We start from the raw sequence: 26,397 nt of genomic DNA on the forward strand, positions 1-26,397 counted from the left end.
AAAAAAGTGACTTACCGCCATTTTTCACACTTACAACCATTGCAGCCTCTCCCCGGTCTTGTGATCAGAATTTGGCAACTGACATGTAGTTACGATGTTTGCCGTATCCCAGGGTCATGTGATCACCTTTTGTAACTTTCTGACAATGGGGGAGCCAGATTCACTTAACAACTGTATTACTAACTTAACAACTGCAGTGATTTACAGCTGTGGCAGGCAAAGTGATAAAATGGAGCAAAACTCACTGTCTTGCTTAGCGGCAGAAATTTTGGGCTCAATTGTGGTCACAAGCTGAGGACTACCTGTGTAGCAGAGGTATCAGAAAGAGAGGATAAGGGGTAGTCATATAACTGCTACGCTGTCTTGAAAATTTAGTTCTGGCTCATAAACATGGCAGAGCAATCGCAGCCAAATTTCCAAAAATACGCACTAAAGGAAAGTACAAATTGCTGTGGCTGAGATGAGCATCAGTGGCGTCAGTAATGGAAGCCTGGATATATCAGAAACAATAAGTGACCTTGAAGTAAAAGATAATTATCTTGATGGAAACTTGCAAGGCATATTTTGATGGAAACTTGCAATAGGCTGTTTCAAAGCAACAGTAATAGTACCCTGATACTTAAAAGAGGATGTTAAAAACAAGATGCCTGCCAAGGGCCTGCCTACCCTCTGGACATTTTCCCCTCCTGAGCATGGGTTTAAAAATGATAGCCAATTACCTTGACCTTCGTCCTATTTGTCAAGGACTATAAGAAATGCATATCTTAGCAGAGAAGACTAATTGCTGCTCTGGCATGTGAATTTTAAACCAGAACTTTGCTCTATAACATCAGGTCCTTCGTAACAAATCCTTTAGATATCCCATAAACTGATACTGAGGCAGTTTGTGGTTTCTGCTGTATTGGGAAATAGTTAAAATCCTTTTCATCTTTGGACAGGTTTTATTAGATTCCCTCTTTCATTCTGATAACCCTTGGCATCTCTTGTGATTGACGATAAGGTCAGGGTACTAGGCTAACTTGTTTTTATATCAGATTAGTCTCATATCAAATCAATCACATTTTTAAAAAGAAAATTGACACTGTGGTGGTAACATTTCTGAGTTTAAAATAAAGTAGAAAATTTTCCTCTCATTGTACTCATTCTGCTATGCTAGTGAGATGTTTTACTGTGTTCTAAGCATATGGATTGCTTGTCATTCTCAGGAAGAGGCCTAAAATGCCACAGTTCCTCTTTCTCCTCCATCATTCATCAGTACAAATGATTAGCTAGATCAGTGATGGCGAACCTTTTTTTTGGCTCGTGTGTCAAAAGCAGGGGGAGCGCAGGGAGATTGTGCGCGGGTGTGCCACACCCATAATGCAATGTGTGACCCCCAGTGCGCATGACCAGCCCGACCCCCATTTTTGCATGCTTTTTTCACCCTCCCCGGGCTCCAGAGGCTTTATAGGAGCCTGGAGAGGGCAGAAAAGCCTAGAGGCCCTCCGGAGGCTTCACAAACTTCCCTGAAGCCTCCGGAGTGCAAAAAAGCGGCCCTACGGGCAAACCGGAAATTTAGGAACAGACTTCCAATTTGCTCGTAGGGATGGTTTAGCCCTCCAGAGCCTTCAGGGGCCTTCGGGAGGCTTCCCTGAAGGCTCTGGAGGGCAAAAAACAACCCTACGAGCAAACCGGAAGTAGGGCCATTTTTAGTCCTCTGCAGCCTTCAGGTGACTTCCGGTTTGTTCTGGAGGGCTAAAACCGGGCCTACGAGCAAACCAGAAGTCCGTTCCTGAACTTCCGGTTTGCCCATAGGGTCGGTTTTTTGCGCTCTGAAGGCTCCAGGGAAACTCCTGAAGCCTCTGGAGGTCCTGTAGGGGGTGGGGGAAGCTGTTTTCGCCCTTCCCAGGCTCCTATAAAGTCTCTGGAGCCTGGGGAAGGCGAAAAATGCCTCAAAAAAAGGCTGAAGTCAGCTGGCCAGCACGCGCATGCGCCTCTCATGCCCTGACAAATGGCTCCGTGTGCCACCTGAGGCATGCGTGCCATAGGTTTGCCATTCCGGATCTAGATTGTCTCTTTAGCTTCTCCTTCCCTAACCCTATGTTCAGCATTCTCTCTTTTAGTAAGGATGGGCCCTTTTTGGTTTGGCAAAAGAAAAATATAAATGTAATTTTTAAGAGTGGATTCTAATGACATACAGCTGAATGTTAAACAAAGCAAGAATTTCACTAAAGCAGAGAATATATAAGGGTGAAGTAATGGTGAGGTAAACTTATCTAAGGTCAAGGTGACATTAGACAAGGTGCTTAAGCTAAGGTGGTACTAGGAACTATGTGGCTGACTGTGGTGACTCAGGAAAAGGAGGTGACGATATTTGATAGGTGATATATAAAATTTCATTTATGATTCTGAAATTCTTAACAAAACATTAGATGCTACTTGAAGTTAAGGGTGTAAACCTTAAATATCTTAGATATATACTGCAATAAGGAGATAGTAGTCATTGGAGAAGATCCTGATGTTTGGAAAATTGAAGGAAAAGTACCCAACATGAAACAAGAAGGTAGGACAAGAAGGTCATCACTAGTGACACAAATCTAAGTGTACAGAAAGTTGGGGAAACAGTTATTCATAGACCAATCTTCTGAAATAATGTTTCTCGGTTCACAAACAGCCAGAAGCAACAGAATTATAATACTAGACAACAAGAGAAATAAGCTTTTAATTCAAGCACTGTAGTCATTACCAAGTCGTAAAGTGACAGAAATGGATGTAATACTTATAGAAATATGGGAAGCAAGAGAGGAAGAATCAGCAAAGGTTTTAATTAAATTATGCTAACAAAGATAGAGAACAAATTAGCGGATACGTCAGTCCATATAGCATTACCAAAGAATGGAGTCTTAAATATGCAAACTAATAGGAATATTTTTAATTGCATGTGCTGGCAAAGTAATGATTAAGATTATTGAATGCAGATTAAAACAAAAGGGATGCCAGATACTCAACTTGAACTTAGAGAAGACTGAGAAGCAAGAGACATTATTATAAACTGGCTCCAGGGGAACATGAGAAACAAGGCTGTCTGTTCTCTCTCTATTTACTCATCCTTGAATTGAGAGAGGCTGGAGTAGAAGACGATGGCATGATTCTAAAATTAAAGGAAAAAGTATTAATACAGGTAGTCCTCAGACAGTGACCATGTGCAGTTACGACGATGATGAAAAAGTAACTTTGCAACCAGTCCTCGCATTTACAACCTTTGCAGACTATAAAGCAAAGGAAAGCTGAAATAAGATTGTAAGCCCAATTGCAATTTCACTTAGCAACTGCTTTACTTAATAACCGAGTTGCTGTCCTGATCATGGTTGCTAAACATGGAATACCTGTAAACTGCACTATGCTGATGACACTACTCTCGACAGCTGAAAGTGCCATAGACAAGGAATTTGCACAGTAGCAATGTAGGCCTTGGAAAAAGATGCTGAGATATTGGAATGTGCCAATACCTACAAAGGTCAGAATTGTGTTCAGCAGTAACAAAAAACAATTATTATAGATTGTTATGAGAAGTAATAGCAATAGCATTTAGACTTATATACCGCTCCACAGTGCTTTACAGCCCTCTCTTTACCTGTCTACAGAGACAGTTTATTGCCCCCAGCAATCTAGGTCCTCATTGTACCCACCTCGGAAGGATGGAAGGCTGAGTCAAACTTGAGCCTGGTGAAATTTGAATTGCCAAGTGGTAGGCAGCCAGCAGTCAGCAGAAGTAGCCTTCAGTACTGCATTCTAACCCCTGTGCCACCATGTCGCTTAAATGGCATTTTTTAATCTCCTCCTAACACTAGAAGACAACTAATTTTTTATAAAATATTACACTTGTAGTTGTTTGTAGATGTTTATTAGAAGCAAGTAAGAAGTAAACAAGTTGTTCAAGATCACTGAGAAATCTGGAATTCCAATTTGGGGCTGTCAAAGAAAAACTACCTTTTGTGACACAATTTCAAATTAAAATCAGTTCTATAAAAAGTATTATTTTATATCTATACATATAAAACCTCTGAGGGGTTTTTTGGAAACTAATAAGAAAAGAACGGAAATGGTTATGGCATGCTTTTATGGTTGGGAAAACATGATATTACAGTGTAAGGGTAGAAGGTTATCCATTGTTAAACAGTGATCTGAAAAACTCACCTCTGTAGCTGAACAAATATTTTGCCAACTGGAGCTACAGATTGTGCTCAGAAATTTAGCTTATATCCTTAATTGACCATATTTTCCCATTCTTATGTAAAAGGACCTAAACATTAATAATATATTGTATAACATGGCTATAGAGATATATTTAGTTTGTTTAAAATACAAGAGAAGGGTTTTGAGAGAAAGAGTGAGATAAAAATATATTTGTGGTGCATAATGCCAGACAATTTATGTGCTCTTCTTACGTAACGGTGGTGAGAATGGCTTCTTTGCCTGTGTGCAACATGTAATTTTATTGTCATTATGTAGCATAGAGTATAACATTTTAACAAAAAAAGATGTTCTCAAAGAACACATTCAGGTTCCATTTCTGCTATGTACTGAAAAGCATTAGAATTGAATCAGCTTCCTACACCTATTGCTATTCACAAGTTGAACGGGGTGGCACACAGTTCCAGCCTAGCACATTTCACATTGTTCATTTGACCAACATTGAACATGGCCTTGTAAAGATGAAGAGAAACGTGTTCCAAAAACAGGTAATGGTTTGAGTGCCAGCTCATTCAACTATGCTTTGGAGCCAAAGAGGGAAAAGGAAATTCAACAACAGTTGAGGCATGATGGTTTCTTAAAAGAGTGAAGGAGAATTTCAGGTTTCCAGGGTTACATGGTGATTCACTGTTGGGACTTAGGAAAAGCTTCTGATTACTGTCTGGTGGTCTTCTGGTTGGTTTTCTGAATTTCTTTGGCCAAGAGATCTGTAAGGTCATCTCCAAATGATTTGATATAACAAGAGTCTAACTAGTCATTTAAATAATGTTAAACATTAGGCAGCTTCATTCCAAGTGCAAACAACATTTACTTAGTTTCCCAGCTCTTTATAGAACACATTTTCTATTGATTTATTTTAGGAAAGAGACATGTTTGTATCATTCCCTTCCATACTCCTTCCAAGGTGGGTAAAATGAGGACCCAGATTGTTGGGGGCAATATGCTGACTCTCTGTAAAACCGCTTAGAGAGGGCTGAAAGCCCTATGAAGCGGTATATAAGTCTACTGCTATTGCTATTGCTATTAGTGAGCATATATTAATTCACAGGTTCTCTGATGGAGCAGGCAAGTTTACCATTAAACTCTGAATGGGTATATTGCCAGGACAAACTTTCAAAAATACAAATCGGATGTGATATGTGTTACATTAACCCGTTTTATTCTGCATTAATTTCTGACAAGTTTGAAATCTAAATGTTGTGATTGATGTTTCCCAAAATTTCTGCTTATGTTTTTGTGAACTGATACATCCTCCAATGTACTTGCATTCTGAATCCATTTCATGTGTCTAGAAAGCAAGTTAATTGACTGAAAGCTTATAAAAAAAACCATATTATCACAAGTGATTTGAGGTGGTTGTATATATTGCTGGCTTCCATTGAATTCTGATCTAAATTCTGATTTCTATATTTAAAGATGGCTGTTTTAGGCATCCAAACTATGGCTAATATGTTCCCGTTTATTGTACAGGATATTTCGCTTTGACAAGAAATTGCTTTTCTGCATGTAGTCCATAAAATATTAAATGATTGTTGGGGGAGAAAAAACCATGAAGACAGGCAAATTGTTAGTGTCTTCCAAGTATAATAACAGAGCACATTTTAAAAATACCCATATTTCTTAGAAACATAACCGTAGTTGTGTTTGAGAAATTTCTCCTATGCTTGGTGGTAAGTTATGCGTAGTGCCTTTTAATTGACAGCTCACTTTACATGCCAATCTTCCATACTATTTATTTTCAGAGCAATATCTGTGCAGAAACTATAAATTATGACTTACCCTATCAAGGAGTAAGCCAATTTGATGCATTTTCTGTTGTGTTTTTTTTTTTCAGGAGGAGCATGAAAAGAAAAGCAATGTTCACATGTCCCTTCAATGGTGACTGTAAAATTACCAAAGATAACCGGAGACACTGCCAAGCTTGCCGGCTGAAGCGTTGCGTTGACATAGGCATGATGAAAGAATGTGAGTAAATGTGCTCCCTTCTCTTCTTTACACAGGAGATTTGGGAAGAGTTAGTAGTTTGGGCATCTTTCTTGAAAATATATTATAAAAATTCCAGATTCAGGTTTCCAGGCACTTGTTCACTCAATCTGTCTGCCTGTCTCTCTTTCTCTCATTTAATAGGATGCCTCACACTCTCCTGCTAATGTAGGTAAACTATCCCCACCTATTTTCTTTATAGAGACTATTATGCAGTATCAAAAAATTTGACGAATACCAAATAAGCCAAGAGTCAACAATACGGCACCCCTGGGAACCATCACACACTTGCATCATTGACCTACAAAATTATGGCTATTACCTGAAATCTTATAAAATTTGAAGTAAAAAATTCCAAACACCATAGGATTTTAGGTGAGAACATCACCAATCTTGTAAGCTTGGTGCAATTTCATTATTATTATTTTTTCTAACATTGGAACATTTTTCTAACATACCAGGAACTTCCTGCAGTATTTGTTGAGACCACCAATTGTTGCTGAGACACAGGTTGCATATTCTAGTCCTACAGGGAAATGTGTCTTTGTAGCAGTACTGATTTCAAAGCCACATGTGCCTGCTTAACTTTTTAGCTTCGTGATTAAGAAAGTTTTAGCTCAGGAGAACAAAAAAAGGTTTGCTTATTTTCAGGATTATGATTAGCTGAGGAAAGAGAAAAATCAGTTTTATTCAGATAGAAGGGCTGTAATGAATCAATAAGCAGTTTAGAGTTCTGAAACACTTCTATTCATTTGTAGGACTTCCAGATACTTTGAGTGTGATGGCACAGGGGCAAGACAATATATTGTTGATCCTATTAGACTGCAACAGAAAATGCAGTCTGGAGAAAGGAGGGCTGAGCCCAAAGCAGACTTCTTGTTCATGAGGTCTATGTAGACTTCCTAGTTTGGCTGACGAAGTCTTCAGGTTATGACTATGGTAAAAATAGTAATGATTTTTTTAAAAAAACAACTATTGCGCTATCAAGGATTTTTGCTTTAATTATAGCTTCTGAAACACAAATATTGTATATATTGTTCAAGTCAATGTAACATTCTGTAAATCACTTCTAAATTACATTTGTATTTATTTCCTAAAATCCGCACTATTTACTTAGTGACAAGTGTGATTGTTACCATTGTTATTCTGGATAATCTTGAGAATATAAATTGAAAATTAACTTTTGGTGTGTGTGTGTGTATGTAATCTCCACAAATTCACTTCAAATCAGTCCCTCTCTATCTTGTTTTGTTTCAGCTACAGATATAGATTTCTGGAGGGCAGAGAATTATTGGGCTCAAAATACAGAGTCTTGCTTCCTAAACTTTGAGCATTCTTTTTCAAAAAACTGGGACCTCCAGGTCTGGTCAACAAATACTTGGACAGCATCATATTTCTGTGGCAGCACAGGAAAAAGGCAGATACTGCTACCATACAGTAGTTCCATGGAATTCCTGTAGCTCAAGTCTGATAGTCTTGGAAGCAATACCTAGCTTTCCTGAATTTAGAAAGAATTAGACATCAGAAGAAAAAATAGTGATCTGGGGAAATGACAAGTGAAGGGTATTTTACAAAAAGTTGGCAACAAATTATTAATTTTAACAGGTTAATATTCTAGAATATTAACAAGAGGAAGTAGTGGAACACTTTCATTTCACAGGGGTTGAGTCAGATGGCTCTGGAGGCTGCATAGGAGTTTTTGTGGGAGCAAATACAGGTCCTACCGGTATATTGTCTGTAATGTATTTAAGTTAGATCAATGAAGACTCCATATTTTTGAGGCCAAAGTTAACATAAGACCTGGAGCTTTTACTGAAAATGGGAGATCTCATGGGAATGCATCTTAATAGAGATACCCAAACTGCTGCCACTGTATTAGAAGCATTCCACTTCATAGGAAATTCATTTGTGAGTATATTATTCTTCATCTAGCGGTTAAGGCACCAGGCTAGAAACCAGGAGATTGTAAGTTCTAGTGCTGCCTTAGGTGTGAAAGCTGACTGGGTGACTTTTGGGCACTCATGCTTTCCCTAGTCTATGGCATTAGGTCAATCAATTCTTGTTGCAACCAATGGATCTGAAAAAGGTGGATCCTGCACTTGCAGGAAAATGCTAGGAAGAAAAAAAATGAACTCAAAACTGCCATGTAATATTTTAGCTCTTAAAAACATTTGAAGGTGATGTAAGATATTACATACAGTTTGGTATGGTTCTATAATGTTCAAAGGCAGTGTATGGTATAATGCCAGCATGGAAGCAAAAATGATTTGCCAAGACAGAAAGGATATTACTGTGCACTGGTTAGCACAGCTTTTGCTTTGTGCATTGGCTGAAGCTCCCAGGCATTCTTTAGAAATAGCCTGACATAAAGCAGGTTGCTCTGTCACAGGTAGACTCAAATTCATATAGCTTCTTGCCCGTTTTGAGCAAGTGTGTTTCCATTTATCTGTTCTTTACCAGCAACCTGGAAATCAAGGAACAACAATGGATTATGGAACAAGTGTAAACTGTAAACCTATTACAGTATTTTAGGGGGAGAATACAATGCCTTCCACCCACGCATACAAAAAATAGAAAAAAATGAAGAAAATAATCTTCATCTTGTCCATATTATTTAATGCAGCCCTTCATCAAATATAGGTAGCATTCAGAGGTATCTATTGGTTCTTTGTTATTAGATTATAGTAATAAAAAATGGTTTGAGCACCGCTAGTTTACTCATGGCCAAAACTCTAGATCAGGGCTTTCTATATGGTTTATCATCATGCCTCCCTTTAGTGTAATTTCAATGTATACAGCTCTCCTAAAAATACAAACACCAAGATTAACATAAATGAACAATGAAAACAATATAATGAAATTTTGAGAAAGGTGGATTTATTGTGCCAATGTATAAGTAAAAGGTTCTTCACACCTCCCCTGGACTCTGTCTGTCACACCCTAGAGAGGTAGAGGTCACAGTTTGGGAAAACCCTGTTCTATATAATATCTGCCACCATTTTATGTGCATATTAAACAGCAAAACAGAAACAGTACACTGGGACATTCTTGGATAATGCAACTATGAGTACTTCCCTAATATAACAATGACATAATAAGGAATAAAATTATTGCAACATATTGTTGCAAAATACCTGCCCAACCAGACAGCTCTGAAGAATGCCATAATCAGCAGAAGTGGCTAAAATATGGCTTTGCTCCATCCAACTTATGGTCTTTTACCAAAAATGCTAAAGCATTTGAAGTCCCACATCCCACTGAACTTTTGACCAAATTATGTCCAGACAAAAGTTCCTCTGGTTTTTAGGGTTGCTAAATTTCTGGAATTTGTTGCAGAAAGTGGTACTTCCTTTCCCAAGTCCTGTGATTTTTTTTTTTTGGGGGGGGGTTTGCCACAAAGTTCCTTCTTCTCTTACTTGCTTTTTAGCAACTGTGGTTGTTAGTTGTGGCAACTGTGGCTTTTTAGCAAGATGTGGCTGTTAGTTGATTCTGCCTCTCACAGACATTATGCATCTGCTTATTTTATTTATTAGATTTTTATGCTGCCTCTGTCACTTTATAAATAATTCAAGAAAGAAGATGCACATAATATTTCTTTCTTTCCTATTTCCTGACAACAAGTCAAGTGAGTTAAGCTGATAGAGAGGGACTAATCCAAAGCCACCAGGACTAGAACTCACAGTCTCCTTGTTCTAGGCAAGCATCTTATCCACTACACCGAACTGGCTTATTTCTTACAGTGATTCTTCTGTTACCTCATATTGGTGCTATAAGGCTTCTTCTCTACACGCATTGAAAAGTGTCAATTTTCTCAGTTGCTTTGTCCTACTTTGGTTGATTGGACAACTGAATGGAAATTATTTTAGCTGTAACTGGCCTTGGATTTTATTACTGATTGTTTTCTTTTTGGTGTTGTAATTTTTAAAAAAATATCCAGGCTATTAATGTGTTTTGGATTATTTAAATCCATTGTGGGCTTAGTTTTGTCTCTAAAATATTTTAATGATTAAAACGTATGTTTATATACCATTGCCTTCTTCATATCATAGTATTCATCAAATCCCAAGCTTTTCGTATAGGAACAGGAAAAGTCCATATACAATCTCATGAAGAAGCTGGTTTTTATCCAGATTTTTTAAAGCCTCATTTGTAGAAAGTAGGGGAACTCTAGATGGAATTTAGATTTCCTTTTCAAAAGCAAAAGTTTGGAAACTGTATATATGTACAAGTTCTCTCCTCTTTCTTTGTATGCCATGTTGCAAATTAGGTGATAAATGTTGCCAGGAGGGAAAGAGGAGGAGAGTCCTAGTAATGCACCAGTTGATACTAGAGTGTCTTTGTTTTTAAGAAGGAAAAGCATAAAATGACCTTATTCTACTTGCCTCTAAAATTCCAGTTGTAATTCTACTTTCTCTTAAGCTTTGTATGAAGTGGTATATGGATGTGTTAGAGGCAAGAATGATTTGCACTTATAATCACTGGAAAGCAATTAAGGCCAGATTGAAAATAATGAAAGAAAGATTTAGGTGAAATCCAACAGAATCCTAGTTTGAGTTGACCAGCAGAAATGAATGAAACCTAATTCTAACAAATGTATGATCCTTTTTTCAGTAAGCCTGGATTTTACCCATACTTTCCATTTTTCTTTTTGTGCCTGTGTAGGTTTTGGTATAATCAGAAACAGGTAGTACCTGGCAATCTGAATTAGGTATAGGCCAGGGGTGGGTTCCTGCCAGTTCTAACCTCTTCTATAGAAGAAGTTCCACAAATCTACAGTGTCGTTTAGAACCGGTTCCAGCTCCCTCTCCCTGCCCATCCGCACATCATCAAGATGAAGAGCGAGAGGAGGAATTCTGGGAGTTGAAGTCCACAAGTCTTAAAGCTGTCAAGTTTGAACACCCCGGGGGGGGGGGTTCTAAAGGGTTAGGGGTGCAAGGGTCTTGTAACTTGACAGCTTTAAGACTTGCACACTTCAATGCCAGAGTTCCTGAGCCAACATGACTGGAGGAGGAATTCTGGGAGTTGAAGTCCACAAGTCTTAAAGCTGTCAAGTTTGAACACCCCTGGGTTTTTTCCCTAAAGGGTTAGGGATGCAAGGGTCTTGTAACATGACAGCTTTAAGACTTGCATGCTTCAAATGCCAGAGTTTCTGAACCAACATTTTGGTTGCTAAGCAAGAGTGTTTCACCACATTTTATAAATTGCCCAGTCACATGACTACCAAGCCACTCCCACCCAGTCACATGGCTGGCAAGCCACTCCCACCCAGTCACATGGCTGGCAAGCCACTCCCACAAAGCAGGCCACACCTACAGAAGAAGTTCTAAAAAAATTGAAACCCACCACTGTTTGCAAGGATATAAATGTATGGAATTATATAGTGAATGGAGTTAGTTTAAACTAACACGAAGGTTATGCATGAATGTATACACTCTTTTTTTCATTTATTTCTCATCAATGATGTCTTTCCTTTCTTGACATGTAGGCAAAACATTCAGCTTAATCTATCTCTTTGCCTTCATTGAATCTTTCTTCCCTTTGAAGAAATGGCTGAAACACTTTTCATTACTACTTGATTGCATATGTCATAACAAGGTTCAAAAGAAAGGTATTGTCCATGGTTTTGATAACAAAACACCTTCTTGGGTTTATATTGACAGACTATTTGTGGGTTTCCCCCTTATGACTAAAGGACCTGTTTCCAAGAAATAAATTCATGGCTGACTTTGTAAGTGAGATATGAAAAAAGACATTGTGGTTTTTGTTTGAAAGGTATAGCAACACTCTCAAAAATGCATTTCTTGGTGGCTTGACTACAATATAATAGAAAAAAATTCAGGCAATAATAATCCATCCTTAAGGGACTAAACTACTACTTTTGATCCAAAAATTAAACTTGTGTCATGTTTCAAAAAGATGCAAAAGAAGTTAAAATAGCTAAGTGATACCTGTGGTGATTTATAAGCAGATCAGTAGCAACAATTGTCATTTATCTGTTTAAAATAATCGTGCTACAGGTAATCCTCAACAGATAATCCTCAACCTACAACCATTCATTTAGTGGTCTTTTGAAGTTACAACTTTTAAAAAAATGACTTTTGGTCATTTTTCATACTTAGTGGCAGTAAAATTCAGCAGGTTCTGTGGAAATTTTGAGTAGTTCAGAGAATTGGCAAATACTACCTGGCTGGCCCCAGAGTGGGGTGGGAATGGAGATTTTGCAATATCCTTCCCCTGCCACGCCCACCAAGCCACGCCCACAGAACCGGTAGTAAAAAAGTTGAATTTCACCACTGCTTAGCGGCCATTGCAGCATCCCCGTGGTTAGATGATCAAAATGTCAATTGGATCATATTTTTGATGGTCGCAGTGTCCCGGGGTCAGGTGATTACCTTCTGCAACCTTTTGATGAGCAAAGTCAATCGGGAAGCCAGATTCACTTAACAACCTTGCTACTAATTTAACTGCAGTGATTCATTTAACAGCTGTGGCAAGAAAGGTTTAGAAAGGAGCAAAACTCATCTAATAACTGTGTCGCTTAGCAGCAAAAAAGTTGGGTTTAATTGTAGTTGTAAGTCAAGGACTATCTATATCCCCCATATTTTGCTCTCCCTGTGCTTCATTGTCTGTATGATCAGCCCAGCAAAATGGAGCAGATAAGATATGGAGAACCATTTAGTTTGAAAATTCCATAGACTCATATTTGGGGAAATATGGCACCTCTGTTGAGGTGAAAAGCTAGAATCAACAGACAGCAATGAAGATTTCATCTAAACTGTTTTTTTCCCCTATATGCCCCCTGGGCAAAACCTGTGCTCCTTCTAGTAAAAGTTGCTCCACTAACAGTATTGAATTTTTCCACTTTATGCATGTTTGTATCTGTGCTAAAAGTGAGTTAAAGTTAAAGTTCCATTGGCATTCCATACATGCTTTAAGGCTATCAGGGCTTAAAAGAATATTATATTTAAAGGCTATAGGAAATCAATGTAGCTGCACTGGGAAGCATGCTTGAAGACTAAATTCTGTTCAGCTACTCCCTGAATCCAGTATTTTCACTATGTCAATGTTAAATCTGTTTCCACAGAGAAACAATTGCCTGTTTGAGAAAGGAAGTTAGTTCCGATTACTTCCAAATCTACAGATCAGATTATTTTCCTGTAACAGTGTTCCCCCCACCCTCTTAATTACCTTGTGGTGATCATTAGACAGGCAGCATTTAAATGGAGTTGATGATTTTGTGTTATACAGATACTTTTGCATAACCAATTAAAGCCCCAGGAGTTTTGAGGACTTTGATTTTTCTGCAATATGAGCAAAGGGCACTTTCAGGGAAAGTGTATCCACTATGAATTAGGGAGGCCCAGTACCAGCATGGAGGCGGATGTTTTCTACAGTATGGTGCTCATGTATAGCGTAGCAGTCAACTTGTAAATGATCCTTTTAGTGAAATAGTTACTTGATAAAGGAAACCTTAACAGACTGTAGCTAAAAATAGCCCTTCCATGCCGACCTCGGGTTAAATGAATGAGAACAGAATGTGCTTCAAAGACCTGTAGGCCAAATTACTAAAAAGGTTGTGATCTCTGTACAGGACTTCTACAGCACTAGCTGTTTTTCTTTTTCCTGGAAACAAGTGTTGTGATTCATAAATAATACTAAAAAAAAAAAAAAATGGCCTTGCCACCTTTCCATCGGTCCTGTAACTTTTGAGATGCTATTGCCAGCTGCTATGTTTGTAGTACAGATAGTGCCCTACCTGTGACTATAATGAAGCCTGCCTGTTAAAATAGCATGTCCTAATGGCCATTAAGCCTTGCTTAACAAAATCCATCTCCTGTACGGTCATTAAGTGGAGCATGGGTGCCTCAGATGTGAAAGAACCTGGGAGACATAGCAAAGACCCGGACCTGCCTGTCCTGGGTCTCCTAAGCCTTACCCATCCCCAGAGACACACTATGTTCCATTTTCCACACCTCAGAGTGCCTACAACCCTTGGGATTTCTTTTCTCTCCCCCTGCCCCCCACAAAATCAAGTCCCTGCAGGGCTTGGGCTTCCCCTACACCCCCTGTATTACACACTGATCTTTTGAAGATCTCTTAGGGATGTGGTGCTGCATAACGGAGGGAGCTCCTGTTTCTTGTCCCAGCTTCTGCCAACCTAGCATTTCGAAAGCACGTAAAAATACAAGTAGAAAAAAAAGGAACCACCTTTGGTGGGAAAGTAACAGCGTTCCATGCGCCTTTGACGTTTAGTCATGCCGGCTACATGACCACGGAGATGTCTTCGGCTGGCTCTTCGGCTTTGAAACGGAGATGAGCACCACCCCCCTAGAGTTGGGAACGACTAGCACGCATAGGTGGGGAACGGTCACCTTTAGAGTTCTGGACCTCACGTTGGGTAAGGAGGGCAAGCCAGATCATCCCTCACTGTTCCTGGGGTGTGGGAGCCACCTTGAAGAACCAGATGCTATTTCAGCATGGCCACAAAGAATTGTGGTTCCTTGGAAAATGGTAGCTGTTTCTGGGATTGCGCTACGTGGCCCAGCAACGAAGTGGCTTGCTAGGCTTCCCTCACCCAAACTCCAGAGATCTTCGAATGGAGATTGCAGGATGCCACAACCAGTTACAAATGCAAGCCAGTTCCCCATTGCCTGAATTGCAGTCAGGTGACTATGGGAGGAATTTGACCTGCCCACTGCCAGCCCCAGAAGTTACTCCTAGAAATTGGAGGGTTTTCTGAAGAAGAACCAATCATGTCATCACATAAGATAAATGAAGTAGAAAGGTGACAAAATAGCAACAAATGTATATTCTGCAGAGCATCTGAGACTTTGGTTTTATTTTTGTTGCAATAATTCTTGCGATAACCCTTACATCCTTATCATACATACAGTACCTGCACAGCTTTGCATGACTGGAAACTCAATTTTTTCTGAAGGTAGCTTGTATAAATTATTGTAGAACATTCAGTATGGTGATAACCATATGACAGTGACAAATCACATTCCCACGGCTGTTGATGATTACTGAACTTATCTGATTTAAATCAAGACTACCGTATCTTCACAAAACAGATAGAGCTCTTGACGGTTTCTGAGAAAGTGCAATAAGTATCTGAACAGCTAGCAATTGAGTATAAAATAGATAATTTGTTAGATTTGTATTTTCATTTAGAACTCAGTGTGGCATATGTAGTATTTCCCCCCCCCCCTTCCCCAACAACTACCCTGAGGAGAGAGTTAGGCTGCAAGAGAGTAATTGGCCCATCCAGGGAGTTTCTGTAGTAGAAGGTAGATTGGAAACTGGGTCTCCCATGGGGTGGGTTTGGGTGGGGAGGGTGGGGGAGGGGAGGTAAATATTTGTAAAAGCTTTTTTTTAAATTTTCAATTAAAAAAAAGAAACTGGGTCTCCCCAGTGCCAGTCCAGCATTTAAACTACTACAACCCACCAGTACTTGTTTAATTCCATACTTCTACTGGCTTTCAAGCTTATTTTATTAACCTCTTAAACTATTCACCAAGAGAAGAAACAGTTATGTTTTTTTAGGATTCTGATACCTGTCTTAGAGCTGATTCAGTTTAGTGGTTAAGGCACCAGAATGCAAACAAGAAGACTATGAATTCTAGTTTTGGGCCAGTCTCTCATTCTTAACCATAGAAAGCAGTCAAGGAGAAACCACTTCTGAAAATCTTGCTTTAAAAAACTGCAGGGACTAGTTGAGGCAGTCACCAAGAATTAAAAAACTGTTTTGAAGGCTTAAAAAAAGAATATTTCTTCAAATGTGACCAAAGGCAGTTTCCATGAATGCTTCTGTACAGGATAGTTAAGAATAAGGTCTAAGTGCATTGTTTTGCTCTTTGTGTGTTTATGATGGGAAGAGCGATTCCATTTTTTTTTTCAGATACCAGAAGGTCCCACTAAAAGCAGGGAGTTTAACAAGCAGGAGGTTTAACTCTGTAGTGCCACTAGTGCTATGGAGTTTAAATAGTTGGGCCTCTGCCACCCTGTCCACTGTTAAGACAAAAAGGCCACTCCATTCATCAAGTAGAGTGTTGTATCAGAGTGAAATCACATTCAGGTTATTTCTTCTTCCCCCTGGAATGAGGGGGAGTTGGCCAGAGCTGCTTCTGGTCTATTCAGCACATTTGTGTGAATTACCAAAGGAGTCCCAGGAATGGAGGATGTAGGAAGCGTGTGTCCCCTCCTCTGCTCAGTGAGCAAGTCAGCCATACTTTTTAGCCAAGCTGCCCAAGTGCCATTTCTTCAGCTGGTGGATCGCTCACTGTCACTTTGCCTAGAAAGGGAAACACTGCTGATTCCTCATTTTGCTGGCACCTTGTGCAGTGTCCTACCTCAACAACTGTATGCTACATCCCTGGGATTATCATTTGTGGGACTCTTCACACTTGTAAGATTCAGCTGCCACCCAGACTCGAGTCACTTCCCAGCACTTAGCATTTAGATCTGGAGAAAGGGAAAACAAAGCTCAAAAATACGAAGCTTTGCCCTGATTCTCCATCACTGTAGTGATTGGTAGATGTTTTCCAACAGTTGTGGAGTTAGGTGGCAGCACAGCACAGTGTGTTAAACCAATAGTTTGTTTAACATGCCCTAGAAGTATTTAATCAGGACAGTATCATTCAGCAGTGAATAGGAACAGAGACTATGGGATTTGTAATGGGGACAATGCATTCACACCACTGTGGTGTTTCTGCTGACTCAAGAACAGGTGGGGACTCTTTCACTCAGCAGTGGGGAAAGGCCCTTAGACAGGATATTACAATAAGAGAGGAGGCATCTAAAAAAAACCCCAATAGTTTCATGGGACTTTAGAGTAGATTAAGAATAAGTACTGTCTTAGTACTGAGTACTAAGTACTTAGTACTGAGCAGTAATGTCTCCTTTGATTTCAACTTCTCGATCAGGACAAATTATAAAATTACAACTTTGCTGCATTGAAATACTCTGCTATAAGAATATATAGGTATCCTTGACTTACAACAACAATTAAGCCCAAGATTTCTGTTGCTAAACAAGACAGTTGTTAAGCATGTTTTGCCCCTGTTTTATGGCCGTTCTTGCCACAGTTGTTAAGTAATATAGCTATCAAATAAATCTGACTTCCCCATTGACTTTGTTTTTCAGAAGGTCGCAAAAGGTGATCACATGACCCTGGGATAGCGCAACTGTCATAAGTAGATGCCAGTTTCCAAGCATCCGAATTTTGATCATGTGACCGTGGGGATGCTGTAATAGTCATAGGTGTAAAAACAGGCCATAAGTCATTTTTTCAAAGTTGTAACTTCAAATGATCACTAAAGAAATGGTTGTAAGTCAAGGACTACTTGTTAATACATACATTCAGTATTTAGGAATTTATACAAAGTATTTCTCAAAACTGAATTTGAAAATGGATAAATATAGCATAAATAATGTAATCAGAATGGGGTTTTTTTCCAAACTAATCTGTGCTTATTTTTGTTGTACAAATGTAGAGATGTTTATGTTGCAAAGTTCTGATATCTCCCAATCTACTCCAAGCTGTTCAGTTTCTTATCTTTTACGCTCTTTTAAACACATGATAAGTGAACAAAAACTGCAGGCAAATAACAAATTATGATGGCAGGCCCAAAAAGAATAGTCTGAAGGCCATTTGAAAGAAGACTTATTTTTCTGCAGTGTCATCCAAAATATTGGTAAAGTTTCCAATTACTCTCAACAAGATTTATTGCCCCTGTAACTTCTTCTTATTGTAATATGATCTAATGAAGGCCTCGTGTCATGCACCAGAATCCTTGTGCATTTAGATTGTGATCAATCCATAAGGCGGCAAGAAATTATTGTAGAGATTTAAGAAAGAACATCATACAATGAGCACTAGGAGAATCATTTTAGCCACAGGATGCATGATTAGATGAGAGAGAAAGAATGGGCCACCTGCTTGCTTCCTATAACTACTGAGACCCTTTCTATAACCCTAGAAATCATGCTGTTCAAAATCAGTGGCAAGCCACTGAGAAATAGGTGCAATGGTTTGACATAAACAATTGGCTAGATCATTTGCTTATTTTTAGCAAACTATATTGATATCATGGATTCCTGCTCTTGAAAAAAACACCTCTCTTTGAGGCTGATGAATGGGAACAAAAAATTCTGGCAGATACATCTTTAGACATGGGGAATTGTTGGAAATTGCCCATGAGTCCAAATACTTGTTGCCTTATAAACCACAAGAAACTAGTACCCTCATTGCATTGGAAAAGCCGCACAGAGCTTCTGAATTCTGGCTGCTCTCCCCCCACCCAGGTTTCCTATCTCTTGCTGCAAATTCCCTAAAGTGCTACTGGTTCCAGTAAAATACTTTAGTGGGCCTCTTATTTTTGCAGGAAGTAGGAAAATATATCCCTATTTTTCTTAGAAGAAGCCTGCTGTTCTCTTCCTTGCAACTTTGCATAAGGTTTACATCAAGCTGCTGGCAGTGTTCTGAACTGGGAAGCCATCAGATTCTGCTTAAATGATGATGAAATCATTCTTGAATGAAATTTTGTAAGAACCTTCCCGCAAAAATTGCAGCATCAAGAAGTACTTACTTGGTAAATATTTATTTGCATTTGTGAAGGCTGCCTGGCCAAAATAGACTTGGAACAATGGAACATGCACATTTTAAAATATGAGGAGGATCTGTTTAATTCAGAAGTATCATCCAGGAAAGGGAAGGCATTAATCATTTACAAGAATCCCAGATACAGATGAAGAATTTAATCCTTTCCTCTTTCTATTCAAGAAAATCCTTCACCAGAAGGTAATACAGTATTCATATCAAGAAGTCCTCACTGAGCACAGGGCTAAATTTCTTTTCTACCTCTGCTGTAGGCAAAACCCTGATCAGTTCCTTCATATTATCAATATCAGTGTTAATGTCATATATAGTTTTGACCATAACATTGCTTTCCAAGTGATGTTAATGCATTGGGTTTACATTTATATGAAATTGGGTCCTTAGATCAGGTGAGTATTAGATCCCACCATTCCCATTCTCATGGTTAACATAGGATAAGAACACCAGTGAATCCAGAGGGCTTTCACTCCTGCAACCATATTGGAAAGGGCCTAGTTGAGTATGTTTCTATGCAGTTACTACAGGTTCTTTCTTTCTAATAAGTTACAGAATAATTCTGACTGACTTTATTATTTACTAAATTCAGAACACAGACCTCATTGTCTAGATGTTAGCTTGGGAAAATGAATGCCACATGTGTGCACGCCCCCCCCCCGCTTCCCCACCTCCGCCGCACATGTGTGTGATTCCGCCCATGCATGTGTGCAACACACACCCATACCCTCTTGTGGGCCTAGCAGGCCTTCCTGAAGCTTCCTGGGACTAAAAACAGGTTTGAAATAATGTTTGACTTAGTTTAGTTTTCACCTCTAAAACTCTGTCATGACCTAATCCTGCTTAGCTTCAGAGTCCAGACAAATTCTGACACTTGCTTAAACTTTCCTGTACAAATTAGTGTGAACGTGTTCCAAAGGTGCTTTTTCAGGAGGCAACTGGACTTTTTTGTGTTTTCTTTGAAGACATTTTGCTTCTCATCCAAGAAGCTTCTTCAACTCTGACTGCTAAAGCACTTTTCGGACAACCATGACCTGGATGACTGAGAATCTCCATAGACTTTTAGTGTGAACATGCTTTCATAATTTGTTGCTTTTGTTTTTAAGTATATTCTAGTACCATATATTAACTGTATAGTATATTAACAGGTAAAATTCAGTGGTTTATATCTTCAGAATATGTTGTTAAATTTTAGCTACTCTTTTACTGTCATAAAATTCTAGTGCTCACAGTAAGTATTCATAAAAATACTGTAAAGAGAATGTGATACATTCATAGGGAACAAATACTGTACAGTACATGAGAAAATATCTCTGTTTCCTTTGCCTGTCATTGTGCAAATGTATTCTCCAGAAAGTTCTCAGAAGTTTTATTTGATACATTAATTATTCTACAAAATCATTATAGAAGAATTGTATGATGTAGCTTCCTTTCTTGAAAATCATGCAATGATTGCATGAGAGTACAGTCAGAAAAATTGCACATCCAACATGCCAAATTCCATGTCTGAATGTTTCCTTAAGACTCAAGTTGTATTCTGTTGGAAGAGATAGTGAGGAAATGCAAAGCACTTGTGGGCCTGAGGAAGTATCACCAATATGCTCTAGCTACTTTTGCAATGTTTTCTGGCAGACAGCCAGGAATAGTCATCATATCTGAAGAGAGCAGCAACTGCCTAACAAGCTACAAGTATCATAAAAGCCAATCTCAAAGTTAGAAGATGGGGACCTTTTAATCCAGGTGCCTAACTGTAATAGTATCTGCATTAATTTGAAAGTATTTGCATTTCAATCTTTCTCAACACAGCACTGCATGGGAAATTGGAGTGATTCATTTCCTACACTTGGTATTGGCACACAAGCTGTTGCAATGTCCAGCATTGTCCACAATATTCATCTATTTTTACAAATTTTAAAATGTGACTTTTTCCAAGGAAATAACATCACCACTCCCTAAAAGTAATCTGAAAATATTGCAACACAGCAGCAGCCATGAGGTGACCAAACTCACCGCCTCCTGCACCTCAAAAAAATAATAAGACCTCTCTGAAAATAAGGCCAAGTGCTTGTTTCAGTGGGCAAAAGAAAATAAGACCCTGTCTTATTTTTGCGGAAACACGGTATGTCATTTGATTTAATATTTCCTCTGCCTGTCTCTGCAATCTTCTGTTATTTTTCCTGATACAAGTCCGTTTGTTTCTCTTCTAACTAGCTCAGTAACTGGACTTAGTTTATGTTTAGTGCATCTACATATTTAAGAAAAACAGATTTTACCATTTTATATTTTAAGCCTTTTTTAAAGATTACAGATCTATGGAAACTCACAAGATCAAGAAGACTTTTCTCAGCTGCCTCAGGGATGCAGTGGCATAAACTTTGGTTTTACATCTCATTAAGTCATGATGTTATTTGTTTATCTTTGACATAGTGTAGTAAATTGGTTGGATTCACACAACAAATTAAATCTGTAATTTAAGTATGATTTGTGACTAGTTTATCCAAACTATTTTGGAATATATATACATATGTATGTATGTATGTATGTATGTATGTATGTATGTACATACATACATACATACATACATACATACATACATACATAGTGTAAAGATTGAATCCTTCCAAAAGTAGCATAGTTTTAGCAGAGAAACAAAACAGAAATTATTTTGCTCAATTTAGAACTCCAATTGAAGCAGGAGAATCCATGATACAGATATTCTTCCAGAATACATGTCCCAAAAGCATTAATTCCAATGTTCTTTTTTTTTACTTTGCATTCTTTCCATTCTGATTCTAGCTTCAAAAATTTTTACAGATCTGGATTTCCTACTTTCCAGTCAACAGAACTGATTCTTAGGAAGTTCAGTAGTTGAGTAACACTCTAAATATAAATGTGTCTACTGGAACTGTTGCTACTTTTCAGCAGTTAAGAGAGTCCTTTTTTTCCCTCCCTCCCTTTCTTTCTTTCTTTCTTTCTTTCTTTCTTTCTTTCTTTCTTTCTTTCTTTCTCTTTCTTTCTTTCTTTCTTTCTTTCTTTCTTTCTTTCTTTCATAAATGTTAAAAAACAATTCTGGTGCTTATTATACCAGTGTTTTAGTTTATTGATTTTGAAGGTAAGTCTTTAAAAAAAATGCTTGTATAGTAATATCATTCCATCCCAGGGGGGAAAATGTTGGTATTCAGACCACCTCGTAGTCTGGAAAGACACAGTTAGACACTATCCTAATCTTTAGATCACTTTCAAGAATGTACAGAGTTGTGCAACGTTTGTATTGGAAAAACACTAGTGGCTAACTAACCCTCAACCGACGTAGCTGCAGGCTGCAGAACGCTTGCATCACCCAGTTATGCCACAGCAACAAATGATCTGGCTTCTATTTTTTCTTGACAGACCTCTCATTCCGAACTCCACCTTAACGATAAAATGTTCTTTCTGTCCAGAGCCTGGGGAAAAAAACCCCAAAGCAACAGCCATTGGTCATAAGATGAATGTTTCCCTTGTGATTTGCTAATGTTTGGGTGTTTTCTTTAAAGGTTACCAGTATAAATGAAACGTTATCAGCTAGGATTTCTTTTTCCAGGGTGTTAGTAATTTGTAACTGTGTTTTTTTTTTTAAGAAAAGGTTTCCAAAATAACTTTTTTACAAGGGCTGGTACTGCAAAAACAATGGGGGGGGGGGGAAATCCCATAGTGTGTATTTGATATACTGGTAGTCCCTGACTTACGACCTTGAGCCCAAAATTTATGTTGCTAAGTGAGATATTTGTTAAGCAAGTTTTGCCTCATTTTACAACCTTTCTTGCCACCTGTGTGAATCGCTGTGGTTGTTCAGTTAGTAACACCGTTGTTAAGTGAATCTGGCTTCCCCATTGACTTTGCTTGTCAGAAGGTCGCAAAAGATGATCACATGACCCCAGGACACTGACCGTTATAAATATGAACCAGTTGCCAGAGAGCTGAATTTTGATCATGTGACCACGGGGATACTGCAGTGGTCGTAAGTGTGAAAAATGGTCATAAGTCACTTTTTTCAGTGCCTTTGTAACTTTGAACATCACTAAATGAAACATGGTAAGTCAAGGGCTATCTGTACAAAGCTTTTCTGTTCTGCTTGTACTTTATTGTTTGCAGTATTGAATAGTTGTGAAAGCAACAACATAAACATGGTAGTAACCTCTGAACAGACTCAGTAGAGATCAAAATTCACCGGACATAATATTTTGGAGTAAATATACATAGGATTCCCCTGTATACATGTTGAATATTCAGTAAACACCATTAATTTTCAGTACAACCGAAATTTCCTGTGTATCAGGGGGAAATTGGGTCTTGGATTCTTCTTCTTCTTTCCTTAATGAATTGGCATATGGTAAGGTAATGCCAGCACAAGGAAGGTCAATATATTTAATAATCAAAGTTTTTTTAGAATAGAATATTTGAATGTAGGACTTCCTTCCATACCAGATTTTTAAAACTACAATTCTCAGGTGTTACAATAGATATTGAATTCTTAGGTATACCTCCCCCCCCCCCCGGGGATGTCATGGGTAAGTCTCTCATTTTTCCATAGGCTATACTCAGCTCCAACCTACAGCCTTTCCATTTTACATATAACCGTGGCACAAATTTTCTCTGGACCTATCATTTGTATGCCACACTGCCATGACATTATCAATAACTGTATTGTTGGTCCCCCCCCCTCCTCTTTATTCTGACACCATTCATTGGAAGCCTCAAGGCAACTAAAAATCTATTAGGCTTTTTTTGCTCATTACCTTGAAGGAAAGTCAAGTGAGTTGCAGTTTTAGGGGACAGAAGAAATACTGGCAGGATAGAGATGGACAACTGAGATGCCAAATTCCATGCCATTGTAGCTCTCTGCCAACTCAAGTATCTACTCCATGCTTCTGCTCAACAATGGGAAAAGGTCCTAAGATTTCAGCTAAGATTCAGGCTTTCAAAGAAATGTCATTTCCATAAGCAAAATAGGCAGACATATGGATTTAGAAATAATATGTATCAGTAAGAAGCATGCAGTATACACTGTACAACTGTTAGTCATCCTCTGGTTGTGGTTTTGGTAGGCCATGTAGCAATAGCACTTAGACCTATATACCACTTTATAGAGCTTTACAGCCCTCTCTAAGTGGTTTACAGAATCAGCCTATTGCCCCCAACAATCTAACTCTTCGTTTTACCAACCTTGGAAGGATGAGTTAACCTTGAGCCAGTGAGAATCGAACTCCTGGAGTAAGCATGAGTTAGCCTGCACTACTACCTTCTAAGCACTGCACCACCACAGCTCATTCAATCGTAACACATCAATCTATTATTGAACCTCCCTTCCTAAATTGGGTGTGAATCTAAATCAGAAAAACTATTAATAGATAATGCATATGATCATTTCAAAAAATATGATGAGACCAGTGAAGCCAAGTGATTTTTGGCATGGTGAATATCCTTGTAAACGTAACCATTCATTATCTGTCTTGGTTTGGTTTGGTTTGGTTTGGTTTATGACAGACGAGATTTCAGGATATATAAATATTCATGAGACAACTGGCTTTAGCTTATATTTAAAATGACAGCATTAGTTGATTCCAAGATAAACTACTACTTACTTCAGTCATTATAATAAATTTGTACTCTCTTCCAGTGTCAAAGATTATATAAAAAAAGCCTGAATTTTGCACACTTTCCCCATTTATTACTGCTCCAAGCGTACTCCTTTCATGATGGGGGCTAAAAATAATTTTCTTCTTTGCTGCCTAACTTACTCAACTCTGAGAGTTTTAGTCATAAAGAGCACTTTCAGGTAGTGATTTCTTAACCATCCCTCCTATCAGTCAGAAAATATTGGGTATAAGCAAGCACTGATCAAAGTGAAACATTTCTTTAATAGCAGTAGACTTATATACCGCTTCATAGGGCTTTCAGCCCTCTCTAAGCGGTTTACAGAGAGTCAGCATATTGCCCCCAACAATCCGGGTCCTCATTTTACCCACCTCGGAAGGATGGAAGGCTGAGTCAACCCTGAACTGGTGAGATTTGAACCGCTGAACTGCTGATCTAGCAGTAGCCTGCAGTGCTGCATTTAACCACTGCGCCACCTCGGCTCTTAAATTACAATTAAGCTGTGACTATGGAGCTGATCTGTGTTAGCAGGCATCTGTTTTTCCCAGGGTAGGGACTGTGTGCTCCACGACACCAAAACATCTGCAGAAGAAATGTTGTGGTCTTGCTACTCCTCCAGTTTTTGCTGGGATGCTGTAGTTCATAAGGCCTGCTACAATGCTGCTTTCCCAGGATTTGTTGCGTAGCACAGAACTGTTGCCAAGAGGAAGAGAAAACTGTTGAGGCTTCCTAATGCATTTATTCATACCAGTCTCCCCTTGCAACCAACTCTATAGCAGTCCCCACATGCCAACAAAATGCATATAGAGTGTGGGAAAAGTGCAGGCTTCCAGAATAATATTTTCTCCTCTTTGGCTAGAAGGCAGATTGATATTTGTTAGCCCTTAGACAGAATCCCCTGCAAACGGCACATAGAAATGTAATAAGAAGATAAGTAAATAGATCGGTGTGAATCAGAAAAAGTAAACATTAGCTGTCTTTTCCACATCATACATAGCACTTCCACATGATCTGATTGTATTTGTCTAAACTCAAACTTCAAAGTGCGCTTGTTCAATAATTTACCCTATGGAGAACAATAGGTATTTTGTGGAAAGCAAGAGAATGCTAAGAAGGGCTTTTACACAAAGTGGACAGATTTTCTTTCTTTTAAAGTTTTCAATTTCATTATTGTTATTTTTTTAAAGATCAAAGTGATTTGACTACCTGATAGATCTTAGGAGAAAAATATCTGACATTAGAAAAATATCTGAGTTTAATGGCAAGAAATTGTGACAGTAGGGAATAGCCATCCGGATGTGGTATTGATTTCTCAGGCACCTAACGCTTCACATTCACTTCCTTTAGAAATGTTCGATGCACACAACAATATTGTGCAAGTTTCCTGTAAATAATATTGTCTGATTCAGAGAAAAAGTCTCTTAAGAAGGTTCTTGGTAAACAGCCTGCTGATTAGAGGGCAGGTTGGTCTGTTAGTTCCCTGCGATATGAAAAAAATTCTAAATCAAGGAGCCAGACTAATGCCCTTTCACCCAGTGCTCTTTCTCTTGTATACACATAATACCCTAATAGTACAAGATGTATGGATCTCTGATCTAGAACGCACTGGATGTCTTTTGATGGTGCCATAAACTGGAAGAGAGAAGATAAGATGTGATAAGGATGGCATTGAAATAGGTTTTACACAAGAGTGCCAACACAGCGATTTCTCTATATCCTATGTTTTATGGGTCTGTGCTGACTCTGGAGGAGAGCAGGGAAGGAGAGAAGACCAGACAGGAGAAAGAGCAGTCCTGGTGACCTTTGAAGGCTTAATCTAAGGGTCTCCTTCATCTAACACCTCTGTTTCCACATTTCAATCATCCAGTTACAGCGGTTCTAAGAAAAAGCTCATGCTAGTTTAAACTACACCGTCGTTGTTTTGAAATGAATCT

At 38.6% G+C, this 26,397-nt stretch overlaps 1 protein-coding gene across 6 annotated transcripts in view; it reads left to right on the plus strand.

The window, feature by feature from the left end:
* The window catches only part of VDR (vitamin D receptor), a 92,692-nt gene that overhangs the window by 46,371 nt on the left and 19,924 nt on the right, over positions 1 to 26,397 (plus strand). For all 6 annotated transcript variants that reach the window (XM_032209386.1, XM_032209387.1, XM_032209388.1 and 3 more), the window contains one exon: positions 6,068 to 6,198. In XM_032209386.1, coding sequence (XP_032065277.1) covers positions 6,068 to 6,198 — 131 coding nt within the window. The remainder of the gene's footprint in view (positions 1 to 6,067; positions 6,199 to 26,397) is intronic.

This window comes from Thamnophis elegans, chromosome 2, assembly GCF_009769535.1.
Source record: "Thamnophis elegans isolate rThaEle1 chromosome 2, rThaEle1.pri, whole genome shotgun sequence".
Taxonomy (NCBI): domain Eukaryota; kingdom Metazoa; phylum Chordata; class Lepidosauria; order Squamata; family Colubridae; genus Thamnophis; species Thamnophis elegans.